Source organism: Notechis scutatus, chromosome 1, assembly GCF_049901735.1.
Source record: "Notechis scutatus isolate UNSWTSFEM ecotype Mainland chromosome 1, rNotScu1.2, whole genome shotgun sequence".
In the NCBI taxonomy this organism is placed as follows: Eukaryota; Metazoa; Chordata; class Lepidosauria; order Squamata; family Elapidae; genus Notechis; species Notechis scutatus.
The window spans coordinates 10608477-10632084 of record NC_142009.1 but is presented as its reverse complement, the minus strand read 5'-3'; the positions used below and the strand labels follow the sequence as shown (position 1 = coordinate 10632084).

General features: G+C 42.8%; 1 protein-coding gene across 2 annotated transcripts in view; it reads left to right on the top strand.

Moving 5' to 3' along the window:
- HNF1B (HNF1 homeobox B) overlaps positions 1-23608 on the top strand; it is a 94700-nt gene that overhangs the window by 31922 nt on the left and 39170 nt on the right. The window contains exons 3-4 of one of the 2 annotated variants that reach the window (XM_087956737.1): positions 7661-7925; positions 11040-11278. In XM_087956737.1, coding sequence (XP_087812863.1) covers positions 7661-7925; positions 11040-11278 — 504 coding nt within the window. The remainder of the gene's footprint in view (positions 1-7660; positions 7926-11039; positions 11279-23608) is intronic. The other variant, XM_087956743.1, reaches the window with a different exon arrangement.

Genomic DNA, 23608 nt, shown 5'->3' with positions numbered 1-23608 from the left:
TGTTTCCAGGGCGGCCTCACGGGCCAGATCTAAGCATCCTGCGGGCTGGATTTGGCCCCTGGGATTTGGCCCCATTTTACGACTTTTCTTGCCACTGTCATGAAGTGACTCCCCGCCGTTGATAAGTTAGGTTGTTCAGAGTTTTGCAGGGATAATTCAGCACCAGAAAAATAAACACAGATGGCTGATGCTTCATTTAACGTCTTTATAAACATCATAAGTAGATTTTACAAACCAGTTGTAGATTTCTCCAACATGGAGAAAACTCAGACAGAAATAAACAAGTTGCAAGTGCAGAGCTTCAGCAGTAACTTCAGCAGCTCAGAAACAGACATCAGTTTCACTTTAGTTCAGCAGGCAAGCAGAGGAGAGAAGCAGTTTCATCTTCAATAGACAGACTCAGAGCTCAACATAGCTGCAGAGTTGCAGAGCTTAATACAGAGCCACGCCTAGGCTACTTTTATTTCGTTGTTCTCAGGTTCTGAGTACAATGACAATAAATTTATCTTAATCTTTTAGTTTCAGTTTCCAGCCTAGGCTACATCTAGTTTCAGTTTCCAAACTGTCCTCATTGGCTGATTTAGTTGCTATGCCTATTCATTGGCTGACCTTGTTACTATGCTCTATTGCAGTTCATGAATATACTCTGACAGGGTTGTTAAGCGAATCGGGCTTCCCCATGGGCTTTGCTTGTCAAAGGGTCGCAAAAGGGGATCACAGGATCCAAGTAGATCCTAGGACACAGCAAGATCACAGCAATAGCACTTAGACCCATGATGGCGAACCTATGTCATGCGTGCCACAGGTGGCATGCAGAGCCATTTGTGCTGGCACGCAAGCTGCAGGCAAACTTATCTCACTGCGATTGTGCGTGCCTCACAGCTGCTTTTCAGCCTGTTTGAGGCCATTTACGGCCTCCCAGAGGCTTGAGGAAGGTCTCCGCAGGCTTTGCAGGCCGAAAAATAGGCCTGTTTCGTCACTTCCTGTATTTCCGGAAATACCGGAAATGACTAAATGGGCACATTTTTCGGCCTGTAAAGCCGGCAGAGGCCTTGCTCAAGCCTCTGGGAGGCCGAAAAAGGCCTCAAACGGGCCGAAAATCAGCTGTGAAGCGCAGTGCAGGTAAGGGGGAGGATTGCACGCACATGTGCAGGGGCGTGGGGGGGGCGCACGCATTGCCTTTTGGGTGCTGGCACGTGAGCGTACAAGTGTGAGCACATACACAATTTTTGAAACGGGTGCCCAAAAAGGTTAGCCACCACTGACTTAGACTTATATACCACTTTACAGCACTTTACAGCCCTCTCTAAATGGTTTACAGAATCAGCATATTGCCCCCAACAATTTGGGTCCTCATTTTACCCACCTCGGAAGGATACAAGGCTGAGTCATAAATATGAACCAAGTTGCTAAACCTCTGAATTTTGATCACGTGAGCATGCTGCCGAAAAATGGTCATCAGTCCCATTTTTCAGGGCCATTGTAATTTGGAACCATCACTCAATGAACTGCTGTAAGTTGAGGACTATCTGTACGTACATGTGGGCACAGATCCCTTGTCAATTTCTTCCAATGGATGCCCTTCAAACACGAAGATGGAATGCTTCTCAGTGAAAGGAAACTCCAAAGTTGCTTTTATATAGAGTCCTCGACTTACGAAACACCAAATTTCTGTGGCTAAGCAAGACAGTTGCTAAAGGAGCTTTGCCTCATTATATGACTTATCTCACCACGGTTGTTAAGTGGATCACTGCAGTTGTTAAGTGAATAACACGGTTTTTAGGTGAATCTGGCTTCCCCATGGACTTTGCTTGCCAGAAGGTTACAAAAGAGAATCCCGGGACATCGTCATAAATATGAACCAGTTGTCAAGCAGCTGCATGTAAATCGCGTGATCCTGGGGCTGCTGCCACAGTCATAAGTGTGAAAAAATGGTCATAAGTGAGGTTTTTCAGCGCCGTTGTAACTTGCAACGGTCACTAAACGAACCCTTGTAAGTTGAGGCCTACCTGTACATCAAACGGACTCAATTCTTGCAACTTAGAAATGGCTTTGGGAAGGTGTCGTTTTTCTCTCCATCCTTTTTCTGATTTCTTTTCTTACCTTGAAGAAGAGTAGAAAGGAGGAGATTTCCTTCTTCTTAGAAATTTGTCTCCCAATGACGGATAAACTTGAATGGGCCATTGTGTCAAATGCAGCCGTCTCTCCTTGGGGGAAACAATGTGGTTAGGACAAAGTGATCCAGTGAGCTGGCCACAGTCTTGCACATCCAAAGATAAACTTGTTGACTCTTTTTTTTTTTATGGTGTGGGATTTAAGCGGAGTGTGAGATACCACAAGGTGTTGCCTACTCTAATTATCACTGCTTTGATGGATGAGTTTGAGGTAGGGCTGCACGTATCAGATCTCTGCCTCCCAGTCCACTTCTTTTGTAAACCAGCTTCTTGGCTGTTATCAGCAGCAGAAAAAGGAGAATTTAGAAATGTCAGCTTTCCCCACTAGTGCAGTTTTCTTTTTCCCAGAGAAGCTTTTCTGTTTAATCTCTGAGGTATTCTTAGGTCAGTTGGGGAAGGGAAGGGAAGGGAAGGCAGGAGTGGCAGGCAGGAGGGAGGGAAGGGAGGGAGGGAGGGAGGGAGGAAGGAAGGAAGGAAGGAAGGAAGGAAGGAAGGAAGGAAGGAAGGAAGGAAGGAAGGAAGGAAAAATACAAGGCAGAAAGGAAGGGAAGGGAGGGAAGGGAAAGGAGAATAAGGAAGAGGGAGGAGGAGAGAGAAGAAAAGGGAAAGGAGGGAATGATAAGGAAGGAAAGAAGGAAAAAACATACAAGGCGGAAAGAAAGGGTAGGGAGGGCAGGGCAGGGAAGGAAAGGGAAGGGAGTGGCTAGGAAGGAAGGAGAATAAGGAAAGGAGGGGAGGGAATAGGAAGGAAGGAAGGAAGGAAGGAAGGAAGGAAGGAAGGAAGGAAGGAAGGAAGGAAGGAAGGAAGGAAGGAAGGAAAAGTACAAGGCAGAAAGGATGGGAGGGAAGGGAGGGGATGGGAATGGAAGGAAGGAAGGAAGGAAGGAAGGAAGGAAGGAAGGAAGGAAGGAAGGAAGGAAGGAAGGAAGGAAGGAAGGAAGGAAGGAGAAGAGAAAGGTCAAAAAAGTCAAGGTGGGAGCCACAACAGTACAATCAAAGCTGCACCACTTTCTTTATGGGCATTGGGCTTTGAGATCACCATAACTCAGCAGTGGCAAAAGATTGCAAATAGAGATGAATGTCCAGTTTGAAGCTTCTTTGTAGACTTATCCATCCATATATAGCCTTTCCTAGTTACTCCTACTCTGCCTGGGAGCCAATCATAATAAATACATTAATTAAATGTATTTACTGCCCAGCTCCTTGTGACTTTGGGCAATGATGGAATGGCAGTGGAGCTTCCATTTACCGCCAAGGGATTTATTTCCCTTGGTCCCTTCAGGAAATATTCACTGCAGCCCTGAGACAGATAATTAACTCTCCCCAAACTGTAATTCTGAAGGATTACTGATTAACAGCAATCCTTTTAAAATAAGAGTGTTATTTTAAAATACAGGTAATTCTTGACTTACAACAGTTCATGTAGTGGCTGTTCGAAGTTGCTATGGCACTGGAAAAGATGACTTATGACCGTTTTTTACACTTACAACTGTTGCAGCATCCCTGTGGTCAGGTGATCAAGATTCAGGTTATGCCCATTGTTAAGCCTGTCGCCACAGGACTGTTTTTTGAGTCTATGATCTTTTCTGTTGTGGCTGTTAAGTGAAACACTGAGGTTGTTAAGCAAACATAAGTGAATCCATTAATGGGTGGGGTTTCTTTTTTTTACCAGAAACTTGAATTACAGGTAGTCCTCCACTTACAACCACAATGGAGCCCGAAGGTTCTGTTGTTAAGTGAGACATTTGTTAAGTGAGTTTTGCCCTGTTTTACGACCTTTCTTGCCACAGTTGTTAAGTGAATCACTGCAGTTGATAAGTTAGTAGCCCAGTTGTTAAGTGAATCTTGCTGCCCGCTTGGCTTTGCCTGCCAGAAGGTTGTGACCCCTGGGACACTGCAACCGTCATAAATATGAAGCAGCGTCTGAATTTTGAACATGTGACTATGGAGATAATGCAAGAATCATTACTTTGAAAAACAATCATAAGTCACTTTTTTCAAGGCTGTTGTCACTCAATGAATTGCTGTAAGTCGAGGACTACCTATAAATGCTGATTTCCGGACAAAAGCATCCTAGAAATGGTATAGGGTCTCCTGCTTGGGCAGGGGGTTGGACTAGATGACCTACAAGGTCCCTTGTAACTCTGATGATCTGTTATCTGTTAAATCACAGTCACATGACTGAGACTTTGCAAACAACAATAAATGCAGTCCGGTTGATGAGTGCCCCAAATGTGATCACATGATTGTGTACGTGTGTACGTGTGTTTCCGTGTCTGTGTGTGTCCATCAAACTGTCAAATCTGGATCATAAATAGCTCTGGGCAGATACTACTGGAACTTCAAATAACCACTAAGCCAGGGTGGAACCATGGCTCTTTTATGAGGTGTGGACTTCAACTCCCAGAATTCTCAAGCTAGCATGGAATTCTGGGAGTTGAAGTTCACACATGGAATTCTGGGAATTGAAGTCCACACCTCATAAAACGGCCAACGTTCCCCACTCCTGCACTAAGCAAATGATTGTAAGGCAAGTCATTTTCTTAGATCCGGCTGATATTTTTCTCCCCCATTTGAAGTTATGGTGTGTGTGTGTGTGTGTGTGTATGTGCTGTAGGCTTCCTAAGGCAGGATTAGAACTCACAGTCTCCTAGTTTCTAGCCTGGTGCTTTAACCACTAGGCCAAAATGGTTCTAAGTTATGATTAGATTCAGTCATATGTGGGTTTCTCACTCCCTATAAAGGACCTTACTCTTTTATCAAATCTGATGTTCTCCAATGCCTGATAAAGCCTCTTTATTATTCATTCAGCTGAAGTTTATGAATCTGTGTTATTTGGCTTGCTTTATTATGGATTTTCCTTTCTCTCTAATATTGAAGAATATTGCAGATTCTTTGATTACTGTTTTGTTTTCTAATACGCCGTTCTAAGAGTTTTTAACTGTAAAGCACCATCCTCTACTTACAACCATTCATTTAGTGACTGCTCAAAGTTATAACACCACTGGGAAAAAAAACAACTTACAACTGGTTCTTCTCACATACTTGCAACTGTCACAGCATCCCCATGGCCATGTGATCAGAATTGGGATGTTTGGAAACTGGCATGTACTTATGACAGTTGCACTGTTCTGGGGTCATATGATCACCATTTGCAACCTTCCTGGCCAAATTCTGACAATCATAATCAATGGGGGGGGATGATTCACTTAATGACCATATGAATTCAGGTTCCCCCATTAAACTTTGCTTGTTGGGAGCCGGCAGGGAAGGTCACAAATGGTGATCACATGACCCCAGCATGCTACAACTGACATAAATCCATGCCAGTTGCCAAGCACAGAAATTTTGATTATGTGACTTTAGGGATGCTACGATGGTCATAAGTATGAGGGTTGGTCATAAGTCACTTTTTCCAGTGCCATTGTAACTAGAGCCTGTTTGGTCTAGTGAGAGCTAATTTGGTCTAGTGCAGGAGTGTCAAACTCGATTCCATTGAGGACCGCATCAGGGTTATGTTTGACCTGGGGGGTCATGGTCAGAGTGAGCATGGCCAACTTGACACCACTCATTTAAAAAAAAAACTTTATTAAAGATTAAAAAATAAAAACACTATGTTCAATACATCGAATACAACTTTTGACATCACTCATGTCAAAGCCGCCTGTGGCAGCCCGAGCGCTCTGCCAACAAAAACGGGCTCCCGAACACTATTTATGGCCATGATGGCCTCCCGCAACCCTCTGCCAGCGAAAACAGAGCTGAGGGGGCGCACGCCACCCCCGCCCCAGGCTCCATTTTTGGCCACAACAGCCTCCTGCAGCCCTCTGCCAGTGAAAATGGAGCTTGGGGGGGCGCCCGTGGCCTTCCTGGGCTCTGTTTTCAGCCGCGTGGAGCCCTCCCGAGCTCCGTTTTCACTGGCTGAAGCACTACAGGCTGGTCATTGTTTCCAAGGTGGCCCCATGGGCCAGATCTAAGCACCTCACAGGCTAGATCCGGCCCACAAGCCTTGAGTTTGACATCCCTGGTCTAGTGGTTAAGGCACCAAGCTAGAAAGCAGGAGACTGTGAGTTCAAGTCCCGCCCAGTGGTGGTATTCGACCGGTTCTGCCCGGTTCTGGAGAGCCGGTAGCGGTGATGAGCAGTGGAGACCGAACCAGTTCTCTTCACTGATCTGTGGTTGGCCCGCCCGCCCGGGCTCCCATACTCACTTTTATGGCCAGAATTCAAAGCGCAGCTGCTTTGCGCGGCGTAGAATAGCGCCGCGCGGCAGCTGCTGCAGTGACCACCATCGTGGAGGCTTGCAGGAGGCAAGTTAGAACGCCTCTGTGCCTGCGCAAAGTACGTGTTTGGCGCGCGCATGTACGCAAAGTGTGTGCATGCGCGCAAAGCGCGGCCACCAAGCCACGCCCACCGAACCGGTGGCAACTTTTATTTGAATACCACCACTGGTCCCGCCATAGCCATGAAAGCCAGCTGGATGACTTTGGACCAATCGCCAGGAGATTGAGAGTTCTATTCCCGCCTTAGGCATGAAGCAAGCTGGTGATTTTGGGCCAATCACAGGAGACAGTGAGTTCTAGCCCCACCTTAGGCTTGTAAGCGGGCTGGTTGACTTTGGGCCAGTCACTCTTTCTCAGCCCAACCCACCTGACAAGGTTGTTGTTGTTGTGAGGAAAATAGGAGGAGGAAAGTGTGTTGGATATATTTGCTGCCTTGAGTAATTTGTAAAAAAAACCCCATACAGGTGGGAAATTAATAAACATTTCAATAGTCACTAAACAAATGGTTGCAAATCGAGGACTCCCTGTATTGACTTTTTTTTTTGAGCCTCCGGTGAATACTTCTGCTTGCTTCCTGGTTGACATTTGTTTGGCACCGAGAGAAAATCATCCCCCAATTGAGGCAACTGCCAATGTCTCTCATCACTGCCAAAAAAATCTCAACAACCGACAGATGAAAAACCAAAGAGATTTAGAAACCTCTCTTGGCTTCCATTTCATGCCAGTCCAGATTTTTTTCTCACCCCAATTAAAAACGGAGTGTGAAAAAGACAGCCTAGAGCCGCGATCCCCAACCTTTGCGCCTTAGCGGCCTGGTTGGGGCGGTTGAGGGGAACTAGGCCGCACGAGTGGTAGGCCGCCATGCATACCCATGCACACGCGTCTCGAGTTGCACAAGTCAAGCCGCACATGTGTACACATGCATGCCAGTCCACTGCTCGTGCAAATCGAACCGAACGCATGCACACCGGCCTGTTACTTGTGCAGCCTGGTTCCAAATAGGCCGTGGGGCCGCAGGAAGCCACAGCTCAGGCATTGGGGACCTCTGGCCTAGCAGATGGTTGAACCAGCCATGCAGGCCAAGAAACCTGGTTCTTGCGCCCTGAGCCATTCCTTAAAGTCAACTGAATCTCTTCCTACAGGTGTGTGTTACACAACCCGACCGGCAGGCCCAGTCAAAAAAATCTACTCCTTTCTCTTTCAGAATTCAACCAAACAGTCCAGGGTTCTGGAAATATGACAGAAAAAGGCAGTCAAGATCAGCTGCTGTTTCTCTTTCCAGAATTTAACCAGCAAAACCAGGGTGTGGGCCAGATAGACGACTCTTGTGCCGAAACACCCAGCAAGAAGATGAGGCGCAACCGCTTTAAGTGGGGTCCTGCTTCCCAGCAGATCTTGTACCAGGCCTACGACCGGCAAAAGAACCCCAGCAAGGAAGAGAGGGAAGCCTTGGTAGAGGAATGCAACAGGTAAAAGCTCTGGACAAAAGAGCATTTTTCCCTTTCTGCTGCTGCTGCTGCATCAAAGAAACCCACAGCTTGTTGGCAGAGAGCAGAGCTTTTGTTGTGTCCAACCAAAATCCCTATTGTGTGAGGGGGCTAGCATGTTCTGGGTCAAAGGGAAAAAGAACCTGCTATCCTTAACATCTAACTAAGCAAACAAATATGTCTTTCTCTCCTCCTCTCTCTCTTCTCTCTCTCCCTCCTCTTTCTCTCTCTTCTCTCTCTCTCTCTCTCTCTCTCCTCTCTTCTCTCTCTCTCTCTCTCTTCTCTTCTCCTCCCTCTCTCTCTTTTCTTCTCTCTCTCTCCTCTCTCCTCTTTCTCTTCTTCTCTCTCTCTCTCTCCTCTCTCTCTCTCCTCTCTCTCTCTCTCTCCTCTCTCTTCTCTCTCTCTCCTTTCTCTCCCTCTTTCTCTCTCTCTTCTCTCTCTCTCTCCTTCCTCTTTCTCTCTCTCTCTCTCTCTCTCTCTCTCTTTCTCTCTCTCTCTTTCTCTCTCTTCTCTCTCTTCTCTCTCTCTCTCCTTTCTCTCTCTCTCTCTCTCTTTCTCTCTCTCTCTCTCTCTTCTCTCTCTCTCCTCTTCTCTCTCTTTCTCTTCTCTCTCTCTCTCTTTCTCTCTCTCCTCTCTCTCTCTTCTCTCTCTCTCTCCTCTTCTCTTTCTCTCTCTCTCTCTCTCTCTCTCTCTCTCTCTCTCTCTCTTCTCTCTCTCTCTCTCTCTCTCTCTCTTTCCTCTCTTCTCTTCTCTCTCTCCTCTCTCTTTCTCTCTCTCTCTCTCTTCTCTCTCTCTCCTCTCTCTCCTTCTCTCTCTCTCTCTCTCTCTCTCTTTCTCTCTCTCTCCTCTCCTCTTTCTCTCTCTCTCTCTCTCTTTCTCTCTCTCTCTTTTCTCTCTTCTCTCTCTCTCTGTGTGTGTGTGTGTGTGTTGTAAGAGGCCTGCACAATTTGGGACTGAACCTGCCACCAAGGAAAGTATAACAGTACCCCAATGTCAGGCACAAACAACAGAGCCACTCACAAATAACTGAAGTGAACAACTCTATTGATTTCTACCGATATGATAAGAATCCCCCTAGATGGTTTGCCTTCCCCCAGGAATTACCAGATAGGCTTGGTGGTTCTTGAAGGAGGTCAAGTTTACGCCACTTGTAGCTGTGCAAGGATTTTAAGCTAAGTCCTTACCCGAGTCCTCCTTCTAGCCTACATGGCAGTTTCCTGACATCTCTGTATTGTTGTCTGCGTTGGAAGCTTAACAAAATCAAGAAAATAATTGCTTCTCTGGTTCAGTTTGTTCAATGTGGTGGTCACAATCTTTGCAGGCTTTGAGTCGTCCTTTGACGACCATTTGAAGTCATGATGGACCTACCTTGAAGCTACTTAGGACAGTGTTCCAAAGTTCAGACAGTCCTTGCACAGCCGCAAGTGGCATAAACTTGACCTCCCTCAAGAATCACAAAACCTATCTGGTCATTCCTAGGGGAAGGCAAGCAGGCTGGGGGAATTCTTGTTAGGTAGGTAGAAATCAATAGAGTTGTTTAATTAGCTTAACGCCTGTGGTCCTCAATGTCAGATGAGGTTTGCGCAATATTAACTTAAAATGGGATGGAGTGATTTGCAGCTGAGTTTTATTGTGTGAGTCTGGCCATTGTTTGAGCCTGTTGTTAAACCCTAATGTGGGCATCATTTTCTTAAGTGAACACACAATTGGGGTTTGCTAAATTGGATTTAAGAGTTAGCTTGGTAGGTGAGTTCAGCCACTGTAGATTTCACAGACTTAGCTTTCATTTGCCTTATTTTTTTTTTTAAATTATCCCCTTAATTTCTTGATTTTTTTGGCCAGGCACCTCACTAAAAATGAGAAGGTGTGTGTGTGGCAGTACTTTTTCTGACTAGCAAACTTTATTAATAGGCACAAAGTTTTGGGAACCACAATTTATTCTCTTTTTAATTAAAGTTATTAATTTGCTTTTTTACCTCTTTGGATGACCTCATATTTCTTTCTATAAAGTCTCGCCTCACTAACAATATCTAGAGAACTTGAAAGTCCGTGTGCTTCTTCCTATACAATCTTAAATGGGAGCTAGTTTGGTGTAGTGATTAAGGTGCTGACTTATAAACTAGGAGATTGTGAATTCTAGTACCTCTTTAGGCATGAAAGCCGGCTGGATGACTTTGAGCCAATTACCTGGAAATTGAGAGTTCTAGCCCCCGCCTTAGTCTTGAAATCCAGTTATGTGGCTTTGAGCCAATCACCAGGAGGTGGTGCGTTCTAGTCCTGCCTTAGGCCTGAAAGCCCATTGGGTGATTTTGGGCCAATCACCAGGAGATGGTGAGTTCTAGCCCCACCTTAAACTTGGAATCCAGTTGGGGGACTTTGAGCCAGTTCCTCTCTCATCCCAACCCACCTCACAGATCAAACAGATCAAACAGATCAAACAGATAATCAGAGTTGGAAGGGACCTTGTAGGTCATCTAGTCCAACCCCCCACCCAAGCGGGAGACCCTACACCATTTCTGACAAATGGCAGTCCAATCTCTTCTTGAAAGTCTCAAGTGATGAAGCTCCCACAACTTCTGAGGGCAAGCTGCACAACAACAGGATTGTTGTTGTGCAGAAAATAGACGAAGCAAGGAGTTTTACACATGTTTGCCACCTTTGAGTTACTTATAAAATAATAAAGCTGGGATAAAAATAAATAGAATAAATCTTGAGGTACCATGATGTATGGATTTAAAATAAAATAAATGTGAGCCCATCTGCTTCAGCTATGAATTGAGGATGAGACGAAGCCAGTATCATGAGGACACAATCTGTAAAAAATAGTCCTGGTGATGTGAGGGCAGGACCTTAGGGGTAAAGTGTATCCTTGCATACAAATCATTCCTAATCCAATGCCTACATTCTTTTTTGGACTGTTCTTTTTTTGGCCAAAAATCATAGAGAGTTGCTGCAAATCAGAAAAACAATATTGAACTAGCTGGACCAATTTTTTTTAGCCTGGTAATATTCTTAGCAAGTTCTCCTCCTGCGTTAGTTCAACATTGAGATCCAACCAACCCTTTTTCTAGGAATTTTCTTAATTCTCTCCTCTAGGGCAGAATGCCTCCAGCGGGGTGTGTCGCCCTCTAAAGCACACGGCTTGGGTTCAAACCTGGTCACGGAAGTCCGCGTCTACAACTGGTTTGCAAACCGGAGGAAAGAAGAAGCTTTTCGGCAAAAACTTGCCATGGATGCCTATAGTACCGGTCAGCCTCACACCATGAACCTCTTGCTGTCCCATGGGTCGCCCCACCACGTTCAGCCCAGCTCTTCTCCGCCCAGCAAAATGCCAGGTAAGGTCAGAGCTAACACTTCCTGTTTGCAAAGGAGGTCAGATGTGGTCACCCTTTTACAAGTGGCAGGTGCTGGAACACATTGCTGGTAGTCCTCGACTTACAACAGTTTATTTAGCAACTGTTCAAAGTTGCCACAGCACTGAAAAAAGCAATTTAGGGCTGTTTTTCATACTTATGACCATTGTAGAATAGAATAGAATAGAATAGAATAGAATAGAATAGAATAGAATAGAATAGAATAGAATAGAATAGAATAGAATTCTTTATTGGCCAAGTGTGATTGGACACACAAGGAATTTGTCTTGGTGCAAATGATCTCAGTGTACAGAAAAGAAAAGATATATTTGTCAAGAGTCAAGAATCATCAGGTACAACACGTAGTGATAGTCATAGAGTACAAAAAGCAATCAAATCATACTAGGAAACAGTGAATAAAAAAAGATACGATACAACAAGGTTACAGTCATACAGTCATAAGTGGGAGGGGGTGGGTGAAAGGAAGGAGGGAAAGATTAATAGTAATAGTAGTGCAGACTTAGTAAATAGTTGGACAGTGTTGAGGGAATTATTTGTTTAGCAGAGTGATGGCTTTCAGGAAATAACTGTCCTTGTGTCTAGTTGTTCTGGTGTGCAGTGCTCTATAGCGTCGTTTTGAGGGCAGGAGTTTATGTCCAGGATGTGAGGGGTCTGTAAATATTTTCACAGCCCTCTTTTTGACTCGTGCAGTATACAGGTCCTCGATTGAAGGCAGGTGGGTAGTAATTGTTTTTTCTGCAGCCCTAATTACTCTCTGGCATCTGTGTCTGTCCTGTTGGGTTACAGAACCAAACCAGACAGTTATTGAGGTGCAGATGACAGACTCAATCATTCCTCTGTAGAACTGGATCAGCAGCTCCTTGGGCAGTTTGAGCTTCCAGAGTTGGCGCAGAAAGAACATTCTTTGTTGTGCTTTTTTGATGACGTTTTTGATGACGTAGAATCCCCATGATCATGTGATCAAAATTCAGATGCTTGGCAACTGACTCATATTTATGACGGTTGTAGCATCCCGGGGTCATGCGACCTTCTCACAAGCAAAGTCAATGGGGTGTGTGAAAGGCCAGATTCATTTTACAACTGTGTGACTAACTGAACAACCGCAGTGATTCACTTAACAACAATGGCAAGAAACATCATCAAATGGGGGAAAACTCACTTAACAACAACTCCCTGTACAGGTAGGCCTTAACTTACAACCACAGTGAAGCCCATAATTTCTGTTGCTAAACAAAAGACAGTTGTTAAGTGAATTTTGTCTCATTTTATGACCTTTCTTGCCATAGTTGTTAAGCAAATCACTACAGTTGATCAGTTAGGAACATGGTTGTTGAGTGAGTCTGGCTTCCCCATTGACTTTGCTTGTCAGAAGGTCGCAAAAGGGGATCACAGGACCCTGGGACAGCCCAACCGTCATAAATACGAGTCATGTGTCAAGCTTCCAAATTTTTGATCATGTGACCAGGGAGATGCTGCAACCCTCATAAGTGTGAAAAACAGCCATAAGTCACTTTTTTCAGTGGCATTGCAACTTTGAACGGCCACTAAATGAACTCTTGTTAAGTCGAGAACTATTTGAATATGTGGATAACCTCTGTTCAAGCTGCTAGTTATTCCTCTTGCTGGTGTTCTTTTTCTGGGCTCCTAACACTTAGTCTGCCTTCTGTTTCTACTGAGATAGATGTTCACTGATTTGGAAGCTTCCTTCTCCTCTTTACTTTTTTTTTACTCCTTAAAGATATTGTTGTTTTTCTTGAAAATTATGTCCCCAGACAGCTTCTGAAGTTCTCCTTGTTGTTTTGCTGGGCTTTGGAGAAAGAGATTTTGGAATCATGGAAAACAGTTCAGGGAAGATGTCGACACAGAGGCTGGATCCACTATAAAAATAGCCCACAGCATGTTAGGGAGAATAAGAAATGGCATTGAAAATACGACCAACTTTGCCTGCTCAGTTAGAACAATTAATCAGGGGAACAACTTGCCTCCAGAAGTTGTGAATGCTCCCCCACTGAAAGATTTTAAGAGATTGGACAACCATTTGTCTGAAATGGTACAAGGTATTTTTGCCTGAGCAGGGGGTTGGACTAGAAACCACAAAGGTCCCTTCCAACTTCTATTCTATTCTATTCTATTCTATTCTATTCTATTCTATTCTATTCTATTCTATTCTATTCTATTCTAGTCCATTCCATTCCAGTCCAGTCCAGTCCAGTCCATTCTATTCTTTATTCCATTCTTTTCTTTTCTTTTCTACTCTACTCTACTCTACTCTACTCTACTCCACTCCACTCCACTCCACTCCACTCCACTCCACTCCACTCTACATTCTATTCTATTCTATTCTATTCTATTCTATTCTATTCTATTCTGTTCTGTTCTGTTCTGTTCTGTTCTATTCTATTCTATTCTATTCTATTCTATTCTATTCTATTCTATTCTATTCTATTCTATTCTATTCTATTCTATTCTATTCAGTCAGTCCAGTCCAGTCCAGTCCAGTCCATTCTATTCTTTATTCTTTTCTTTTCTTTTCTTTTCTTTTCTCTCCCTACCCTTTTCCCTTTTCTACCCTACCCTACCCTACCTACCTTCTACTCCTATTCTATTCTATTCTATTCTATTCTATTCTATTCTATTCTATTCTATTCTATTCTATTCTATTCTATTCTATTCTATTCTATTCTATTCTATTCTATTCCATTCTATTCCATTCCATTCCATTCTTTATTCCATTCTTTTCTTTTCTTTTCTTTTTTCTTTTCTTTTTTTTCTTTTTTCTTTTCTTTTCTTTTCTTTTTTCTTTTCTTTCTCTACTCTACTCTACTCTACTCTACTCTACTCTACTCTACTCTACTCTACCCTACTCTACATTCTATTCTATTCTATTCTATTCTATTCTATTCTATTCTATTCTATTCTATTCTATTCTATTCTATTCTATTCTATTCTATTCTATCCTATCCTATCCTATCCTATCCTACTCTACTCTACTCTACTCTACTCTACTCTACTCTACTCTACTCTACTCTATGTTCTGTTCTGCTCTGCTTTGCTCTGCTCTGCTGTATTCTGTTATGATGAACCTGAGATTCTGACAGTTGCTGTACTCGCCCTCTCCCCCATCCCCGCCGTCTGGTGACTGAACTCAGTAGCATGACCACACTTACAGCTGTTTGCAGTGTCCCATGTCCACATGAACGTGTTTTATGACAGTTTTGTAAAAGCAGCATTTACTTCGAGTTTTCAGCAAAATCATGCTCCTGACGAACCACTGGTTTGCTTAAGGACCATGACATTCAGTTAATGGAGCCCTAGTGGTGCAGAAATTAGAATGCAGTATTGCAGGCAAACTCTGCCCACTGCCAGGAGTTCGATCCTGACCAGCTCAAGGTTGATTCAGCTTTCCAGCCTTCCGAGGTCGGTAAAATGAGGACCCAAATTATTAGGGGCAAGAGATTGTTGGGGGCAATATGATGACCTCAGCAAACCGCTTGGAGAGTAAACCATTTAGAGAGAGCTGTAAAGCACTATGAATTGGTTCATTATTATTATTGTGTTATTGCTGCTGCTATTAATGATTTTTTTTATCGTGACTTACAAATGTGATGGGTAGACTCCATTACGGTCATAAGTCAAGTCTGTACTATGTGTGCTTTTGGTTACTGTACCTCCAAGAGGAGACTGTGGAGCCAGAGAATATTCAGAGAAGGTCAACTAAGATGAAAGTGGCTTTTCTATGAGGAAAGATTATGACATTTGGGATTTTCAGTCTAAGAAAGGAAGAGAATGAGAGGGGTTAATTTTCCCTCTACACTAATTTTACAACCCAAACAATGAAGAAATGAGAAGACACAGAAAATACACCTTGGTTTGCATTGTTATTTCTTTGTAACTGTTATCTCCCACTTTCAAGGAGCTTAGTAACATATATTGTCTTCGAGTCACACTATCTTATCCTATGACACCTCAGTGAGGTGTGAGACACTGGCCCTTTTCCGACAATACATCATCTCCTGACCACACACTTTCCCATTAATTATAGAGGGATAGAATCAAGATCATATGAAGTTCTAGTACCACTTTACAAAGCCTTAGTAAGACCACACTTGGAATGCTGCATCCAGTTCTGGTCACAATATTAAAAAGATATTGAGACTCTGGAAAGAGTGCAAAGGAGGCTAAAACATATGAAGAATGGTTACAGGAATTGGGTATGTCTTGTCTAATGAAAAGAAAGACTAGGGGAGACCTGATAGCAAAGTTCTAATATTTGAGAGGTTCCTACAAGGGGTCAGACTATTTTCCAAAGCACCAGAAGGCAAGAGAAGAAACAATGGATGGAAATGAACCAAGGAGAGAAGCAACGTAGGAGAAAGTTCCTAATGGTGAGAGCAATTAACCATTTCTGTGGTCCCTTCCAATTCTATTATTCTGTGTTTCTTCTCGCTGGTTGTGAAGGCCCACGATCCCACAAAATGAGTAAAGAACTACAATTCTGGAAATAAAAGTCCTCCGCTTCTAGGAAGTGCCTACTGTTGTGGTCCGCCAGTGGCCAGCAGTGCTGGCAGCAGACTCGGACAGTGAAGAGGTTGGGGAGGAATATGGGCCAGTCCTGGAGTCTGGGGAAGGCTCTGATGAGTGCTCTGCATCAGAGTCAGAGATGGGGCCAGGGGCGTCCGACAGTTATCAGCTGCCTTCGGAGTCGAAGATCAGTAGGGCAGAAGAACAGCTGGAGCCTGTTCCCAATGTGCACATGCACAGAGCTGCCAGGAGAAGGGAAGTTAGGGAACAGTTAAGGAACAAGAGTCAAGTAAAGGTACAGGTGGATGGTGAATGGCCCCTCCCATAGGGAATAAAGAGGAGTGAAAGGGGAGTGGTGTTTGCAGGAGACAATTAGTTCATTTAATTAGAGTGAAGATTTTGTCCTGACTCCTTGCCAAGTATTTTCTGCTGGAGCGTTGTGCTTGGGAGCTATCGGCCTGGCAACTCTCCAAGCCTGATAAGGTCTGTAGTTGTAAAATCTCTTGAAAAACTGTTTGTCGGGACTTTGCTGGATGTGAACGAGAGGAATTCACATTAGCTTAAATAAAAGAGGTTTTGCTGGGACGAGGAGTCTGCTTTGTGATTTTGGGAAGCCTAGGTCAGAATACCAACCATTAATGCTGTAGGCTTCCAAAATCTACATAACCAAAACCGATAGCAGGAATTATGAGTTTTTCAGACCTCTTTGCTGCCATCTAGTGATTGTCTGGAATTGTACATCTCTATCTGGTCTCTAATGAGTCCTTGTACCATGAGATTCCCGGTAAGACTCCATGATGTCAAGCAGTCAATAGGGAGTGGCGTTTGGCCACTGCAGCCAATCAGTGTTGGGAAGAGTCCTTCTACAGACGTCATCTAGACCTGCTCTTCGTCTCTTACTCTGTCAGCAGTGTGGACACAATGGATTTAATTGTCTAGGTTTAGATGTTGTCTGGACAGACTTCATTACCACTGTACATGAAAGAGTCTACTTTAGATGAACTAGTTGTCTAGTTTTGGCGTTCCTACAATCATTGGCATCCATGCAGAAGTAAAATATAACACTCTGTATAAAAAAGGGATGGGCTTTGATTGTAGGTAGGCCTCAAGTTACAACCATTTGTTTAATGACCAAAGTTACAGTAACACTGAAAAAAAAAAAAAGACTTACAACTGGTCCTCACACTTACACCTTTTGCAACATCGCCACAGTCACACGATCAGAATTTGGGCGCTGTCCCTGGTCATAATTGCCATTTTACCTTTTTTTTTTTTAAGGTCTACTGTGAGTACCATTGTCTACAGCACATTGTCTCCGTTCAAATGTGCTGTGGGAACAAAGTGGCTACATTCACACCCAATAGGTTCAACCAGATAAATTAAATATTGGTGGTTACATTCACATAGCATACTAAGTGTACATTATATTCCTTGTGATTACCTTGCTTTGTAACTTGGTGTGTATTCTATGCTATGATTTACTGTTGTAGACAAAGCCAGAAGTTTAAATCAATACAATAATCAAGGATGAGTATCTATGGATATTCTCAGTCATCCAGGTCATGGTTGTCTTGAAGATGGACTTCCTTTTTTTTTCTTGAAGACGTTTCGCTGCTCATCCAAGAAGCTTCTTCTCCTCTTCTCATCTGAAGAAGCTGAGGTCCTTGTCATTGTATTTTTATTCTCTTATTCTGGTTCCCATTTTTGTTTGACAGATTCCAATAAATAAATAAAAAATAAATAAGTGAGAAGTGAAATGTCTTCAAAGAAAAGCAAAGGAAGTCCAGCTGCCTTCTGAGAAAGCACCTTTGAGACAATCATATTGAAAGGGACCTTGGAAGGGACCTTGGAGGTCTTCTAGTCCAGCCCTATGCTCAAGCAGGAGATCCTATACCATTTCAGACAAATGACTGTCCAGTCCCTTCTTAAGAACCTCCAGTGATGAAGCACCTACAACTTCTGGTGGCCAGCTGTTCCACTGGTTAATTGTCCTCAACTCAATTCCAGGTTGCTTCTCTCCTTGACTGGTTTCCATCCATTGTTTCTTGTCCTGCCTTCGGGTGCTTTGGAAATTTGACCTCCCTCTTTATGGAAGCCCCTCAAATACTGGAATACTGGTATCATGTCCCCCCTAGTCCTTCTTTTCTCTAGAATAGCCAAACCCAAATCCTGCAACCGTTCTTCATATGGTTTAGTCTCCAGGTCTGCAATTACCTTAGTTGCTCTTCTTTGCACATTTTCCGAAGTCTCGACAATTCCCCCCCACACACACACACACACATTTTTGGTAACGTGGTGACCAAAACTGGATGCAGTATTCCAGGTGTGGTCTTATTACTAAGGCTTTATAAAGCGGTACTAATACTTCGTGTGGGTTTTGATTCTATGCCTCTGTTTATGTCCCTGTTAGAATAAAATCTTTTTTTATTCTCTTGGCGTAAGTATTTTTTGAAATTAACCGGAGGGTCCTGTATGAACGGTAACTGTTTTCTCCTTTAGACCCAAGGAGCCTTGTCTGAAAGGCATGTTGGCACAGCTGAATTAGATACAATAAAAAGGACAAAGGCAGAATTTAGCTTAATCCGGAGAGAAGCTATCTGCAGGGAGTGGCATGGAGCATTGTTGCCGAGAACAATCTGCATTGTTCTTCTACCTGTAATCTACACACCAAAGTCCCTGAGCAAAAGAAAACCAGCCCTCGGACAAGCACTTTGGGGCACAAGGGGGTCAGTGTGGGGTCACCAGCCTTTTCATGTCGGCTTCCACCACTGACTCCTTAAACAATGAAGCATCCCGGGTGGCCCCGCCCTCTTTAAAAGCGGGTGGAGGGAAAGGCCAGGCATGCAAGCCAACTGCCACGTTGGAAGGGGAGACCACCAGACAGGCTAGAAGAGAGGCAGAGTTCCTGGAAGGGATGCTGCCTGCAAATTTAGTCCTTAATTTATGACCCCAATTGAGCCCAACGTTCATATTGCCAAGCGAGACGTTTGTTAAGTGATTTTTGCCCACTTTTCTTGCCACAGTTGTTAAGTGAATCACTGCCGCTGTTAAATTAGTAACTTGTTAAGTGAAAAGGCCCTTGATATTAATATTAATAATGAGTACAGATGGTCCTTTAGCAACTGTTGGAAGTTGCAACTGCACTACAACGAAAGTGAGTTATGACCCCGTCCTTCTGTAACCTTTGCACCAGTGGTAGGATTCAAGCTTTTTTACTACCGGTTCTGTGGGCGTGGCTTGGTCGGCGTGACAGGGGAAGAATACTGCAAAATCCCCATTCCCTCCCCATCCCACTAACCTGCTTTCCAGCTCCATCCTCCTGTGCAGGGCAACCAAAGAAGACCCAGCCAATCAGCTTGGACTCAATGGGAGGCAGAGAAGAGATGGGGTTGGCGGGGCCAGTCAGAGGTGATATTTGCTGGTTCTCCAAACTACTCAAAATTTCCGCTACCGGCTCTCCAGGGCTGGTCACAACCTGCTGAATACCACCTCTGCTTTGCACCATCTCCATGTTCACGTGGTCAAAATGTGGGCACTTGGCAACTGGCATGGTTTTATGACTGTTGCAACATCCCAGGGTCACGTGTTCACCATTTGAGACTTTTCCACCTGGTTTCTGGGTTCGCTGAACAACCATGTGATTCACTTAACAACTGCAGTGATTTGTTTAACAACCGTAGGAAGAAAAATCATACAATCGGACATGATCCAGTTAACAAGTGCAGTTAACAAGTCAAGGACTAACTTTAGTAGTTGTTTTCCAAAATGTTGGGGGTCATTCTTTTTCCAAGATTTGTATTTTGCTCTTCAGTTAAAAAAGGTGTCCAGAATGACTTATTTTCAATAAAACAAGTGAATTTTATAATTTTGGAGAGGACAACGCGCAAAGAAAAAGAACAAGGCGGGGGGAGGGGAAATAGGTATCAACTCTTAGTCCCAAAATAGAATTCAGACTTTCTTGCATGCAAAGTATATGCAGTTGGCTTGTTACTGCTCTCCTTAATCCAGACATTTTATTACTGTTTTTTTTTAAATTGTTTGTTATATCAAAAGTTTCTAACTTTCTATTGTCTCTCAGTATTTGAATGCATGATGCATCTATGGTTATTTTTCTTGGTGCTCCAGTGATTGAAAATTCAAGACAGTAGTTGTTTTTTAAGGCAGAGATGTGTTAGGAAAATTGCTCTTGTGTTCAGACATATACCTCTGTATACCAGACACTAGAATAGAATAGAATAGAATAGAATAGAATAGAATAGAATAGAATAGAATAGAATAGAATAGAATAGAATAGAATACTTTATTGGCCAAGTGTGATTGGACACCCAAGGAATTTGTCTTGGTGCAAATGCTCTCAGTGTACATAAAAGAAAAGATAAATTCATCAAGAGTCAAAAATCATAAGGTATAACACTTAATGATAGTCATAGGGTACAATAAGCAATAAAATCATACTAGGAAAAAGTCCATATAAATCGTAAGGATACAAGCGACAAAGTTACAGTCATACAGTCACAAGTGGGAGGGGAGGGGTGATAAAGAGTGATGAGAAGATTAACAGTAATAGTAGTGCAGACTTTGTAAATAGTTGAACAGTTTTGAGGGAATTATTTGTTTAGCAGAGTGATGGCATTCGAGGAAAAACTGTTCTTGTGTCTAGTTGTTCTGGTGTGCAGTGCTCTATAGCGTCGTTTTGAGGGAAGGAGTTGAAACAGTTTATGTCTGAGATGTGAGGAGTCTGTAAATATTTTCACAGCCCTCTTTTTGACTCGTGCAGTATACAGGTCCTCGATGGAAGGCAGGTTGGCAGTAATTGTTTTTTCTGTAGTCCTAATTATCCTCTGAAGTCTGTGTCTGTCTTGTTGGGTTGCAGAACCCAACCAGACGTCTAGAAGCCATGACTCTAAGCCAATCTTAATTTTCTTCTCCAAGAGACACCTTCTTCTGGAAAAACAGAAGAAGAACCTAGGAAATATCTTAAAAGACTTACAATAACTTTTATTGTCACTTTAAATGTAATTGGCATACATTAAAATGAAATTTCATTGCATACATCTCTCAAAGGGTCAGCACCTCCAACATATGCTACATAAACATGAGAAAATATAAATAAATAAATATAAATATAAATATATAAATATATATATATATATATATATATATATATATATATATATATATATATATATATATATATATATATATATATATCCATATATATATATATATATATATATATATATCCACATATATTATATGACACAGAGCAACAACACAGTCTAGTCTGAATGTATAAATGCACATGGCAAGAAAAAAAATGAGTCTATGAAGATTCTCAATCATCCAGGTCATGGTTGTCCCAATTGTGCTTTTCCAAAAGTCAGCTAGACTTGTCTTGGGTTTTCTTTCCTTGAAAACATTTCACTTCTCATCCAAAAAGCTTCTTCAGTTCTTGAGAAGCTTCTTGGATGAGAAGTGAAACATTTTCAAGAAAAAAACACGTCCAGTTTCCTTTTGGAAAAGCACCTAACTCTTAGCAAGACCTTTTCCAAGTGAACAAATAGGCCTTGTGATTTATCAGGGGTCTGGCAAATGGAGACAAAAGTCAGCCTGGCTCATTTAGAGGAGCCACATAAACATTTGAATGTACTTTCCAAGCCCTTGTCTTCATCGGCTTCCCTCTTCCCACTGACCACGAGGTGACCCTTGAGGTGTAATGTCCTGACAATGCTAGGGCCTGAGTGGGGAGCCTGCTCCCTTCTGTCGAGGTCTGATTGCTTACAAGATGCCCTACGAACTCATTGTCAGCAAAAAATCAGATGTTTTCAGTGTTTCTCCCGCTTGGCATTACAATAATATACCAGCATGGCGTCTGGGGGTTGTCATGGATTTGTTTTGCTCCTCTCCCCAGTTGTGCATCCTTAATGGACAATTAAAATGGGCCTTTTGAACCATCCTGGGTACCTTTGATGTGCCCTCTGTCTTCCTTCAGCATCTATGGAGTTATCCTAGGATGTCCTTTTGTCTTCTCTATTAGAGGCTGCAGGGATTGTGCTAACCAACATCCATTTGATTCAGAGGGGGTAGAAAAGGGCATTAAGATTAGGCCTTTGGGCCCACGACCCCCTTTCTCTCCTTTATAGTTTAGAGGAATAACAGAACAGAATAGCAAAGTTGGAAGGGACCTTGGAGGTCTTCTAGTCCAACCCCCAGCTCAGGCAGGAAACCCTACACCATTTCAGACAAATGCTTGTACAATTTCTTTCTTAAAAATCTCCAGTGCTAAAGCACCCAAAACGTCTGGAGACAACCAGTCATTCCACTGGTTAATTGTTCTGTCAAGAAATTCCTCCTTACTTCTGGGTTGCTTCTCTCATTGATGAGTTTCTATCCATTGTGTCTTATTCTGCGTTCAGGTGCTTTCAATAGGTCAATAGGTTGACCCCCCCACACACTTCTTCATGGAAGCCCCTTAAATATTGGAACGCTGCTATCATGTCATCCGTAGTCCTTCTTTTCACTAAACTAGACATACCCAGTTTCTGCAACCATTCTTCATGTTTTAGTCTCCAGTCCCCTACTTATCTTCGTTGCTCTTCTCTGCACTCTTTCTAGTGTCTCAAGTTCTCAATATCTTTTTTACATCATGATGACCAAAACTGGATTCAGTATTCCAAGTGTGGCCTTATCAAGGCATTTGAGAGTGGTATTAACACTTCACATGTTCTAGCCTAGACCTTGAGTCACCAGACATCTATCCTTTGCCACTGACTATACAAAAAAAAAATTGGTTTGCAAAAGAGTTGTTGACCTCTTGAGAGTCAACTGAAGGTTAGAAATACTATAAACATTGCAAGGAAAATATTAGCCATTACTATGGTCTATTTCTGAGAAATGAGGACATTCTTTATTGCTTTATATTATGCCAAAGGACCATTGATTTATCCAGTTTAATATTGCATCTAGTGGCTGTTAGACCTCTGATACCTACACACAGACACACAAATAACACAAATGTGTATTGCATGTGAAAATGTGTACCTTGTCATGAGGGGCATTCAAATGTTCATTTTAGAGTCAAATGTGTAGAATGATGGGCAATTTTCCTTAATACCTAACTTTGGTACACTTTTAAAAAAGTTTTTCTTTATACAAACACACAAGAAAAAGGGTGCAAATAAATAGATCCATTAAATCCCTGTGAGACAGGATGAATATATAGGACAGACCCTTGACTTAATGCTCTAAATTGCAAGGCTAATTCTTTGTAATATGCTTGCACAATTTCCTTCGCAGAAAATATGGGGTTCAGTGTAGATGCTCTGAAAACTACTTTTTCAGTATCATCATTGGGAATTCCCCCAGCTTTAAGAAGAGTAACAAAGATGATTTAGGGACCGGAAGGCTAAAACATATAAAGAACAGTTGCAGAAATTGGATTTGTCTAGTCTAGTGAAAAGAAAAACTAGGGGTGGTGACCCGATAGCAGTGTTCGAATATTTGAGGGGCTGCCACAAAGAAGAGGGAGTCAAGCTATTCTCCAAAGCACCTGAGGACAAAAAACAACAGATGGAAACTAATCAAGGAGAAAAGCAACTTAGAACTGAGGAGACGTTTCCTGACAGAACAATCGATCAATGGAGTGACTTGCCTGCAGAAGTTGTGAATGCTCCAACTCTGGAAGTTTTTAAAGAAGAGATTGGACAATCATTTATCTGGAATGGCATAGTGTTTCCTGCTTGAGCAAGGGGTTGGATTAGAAGACCTCCA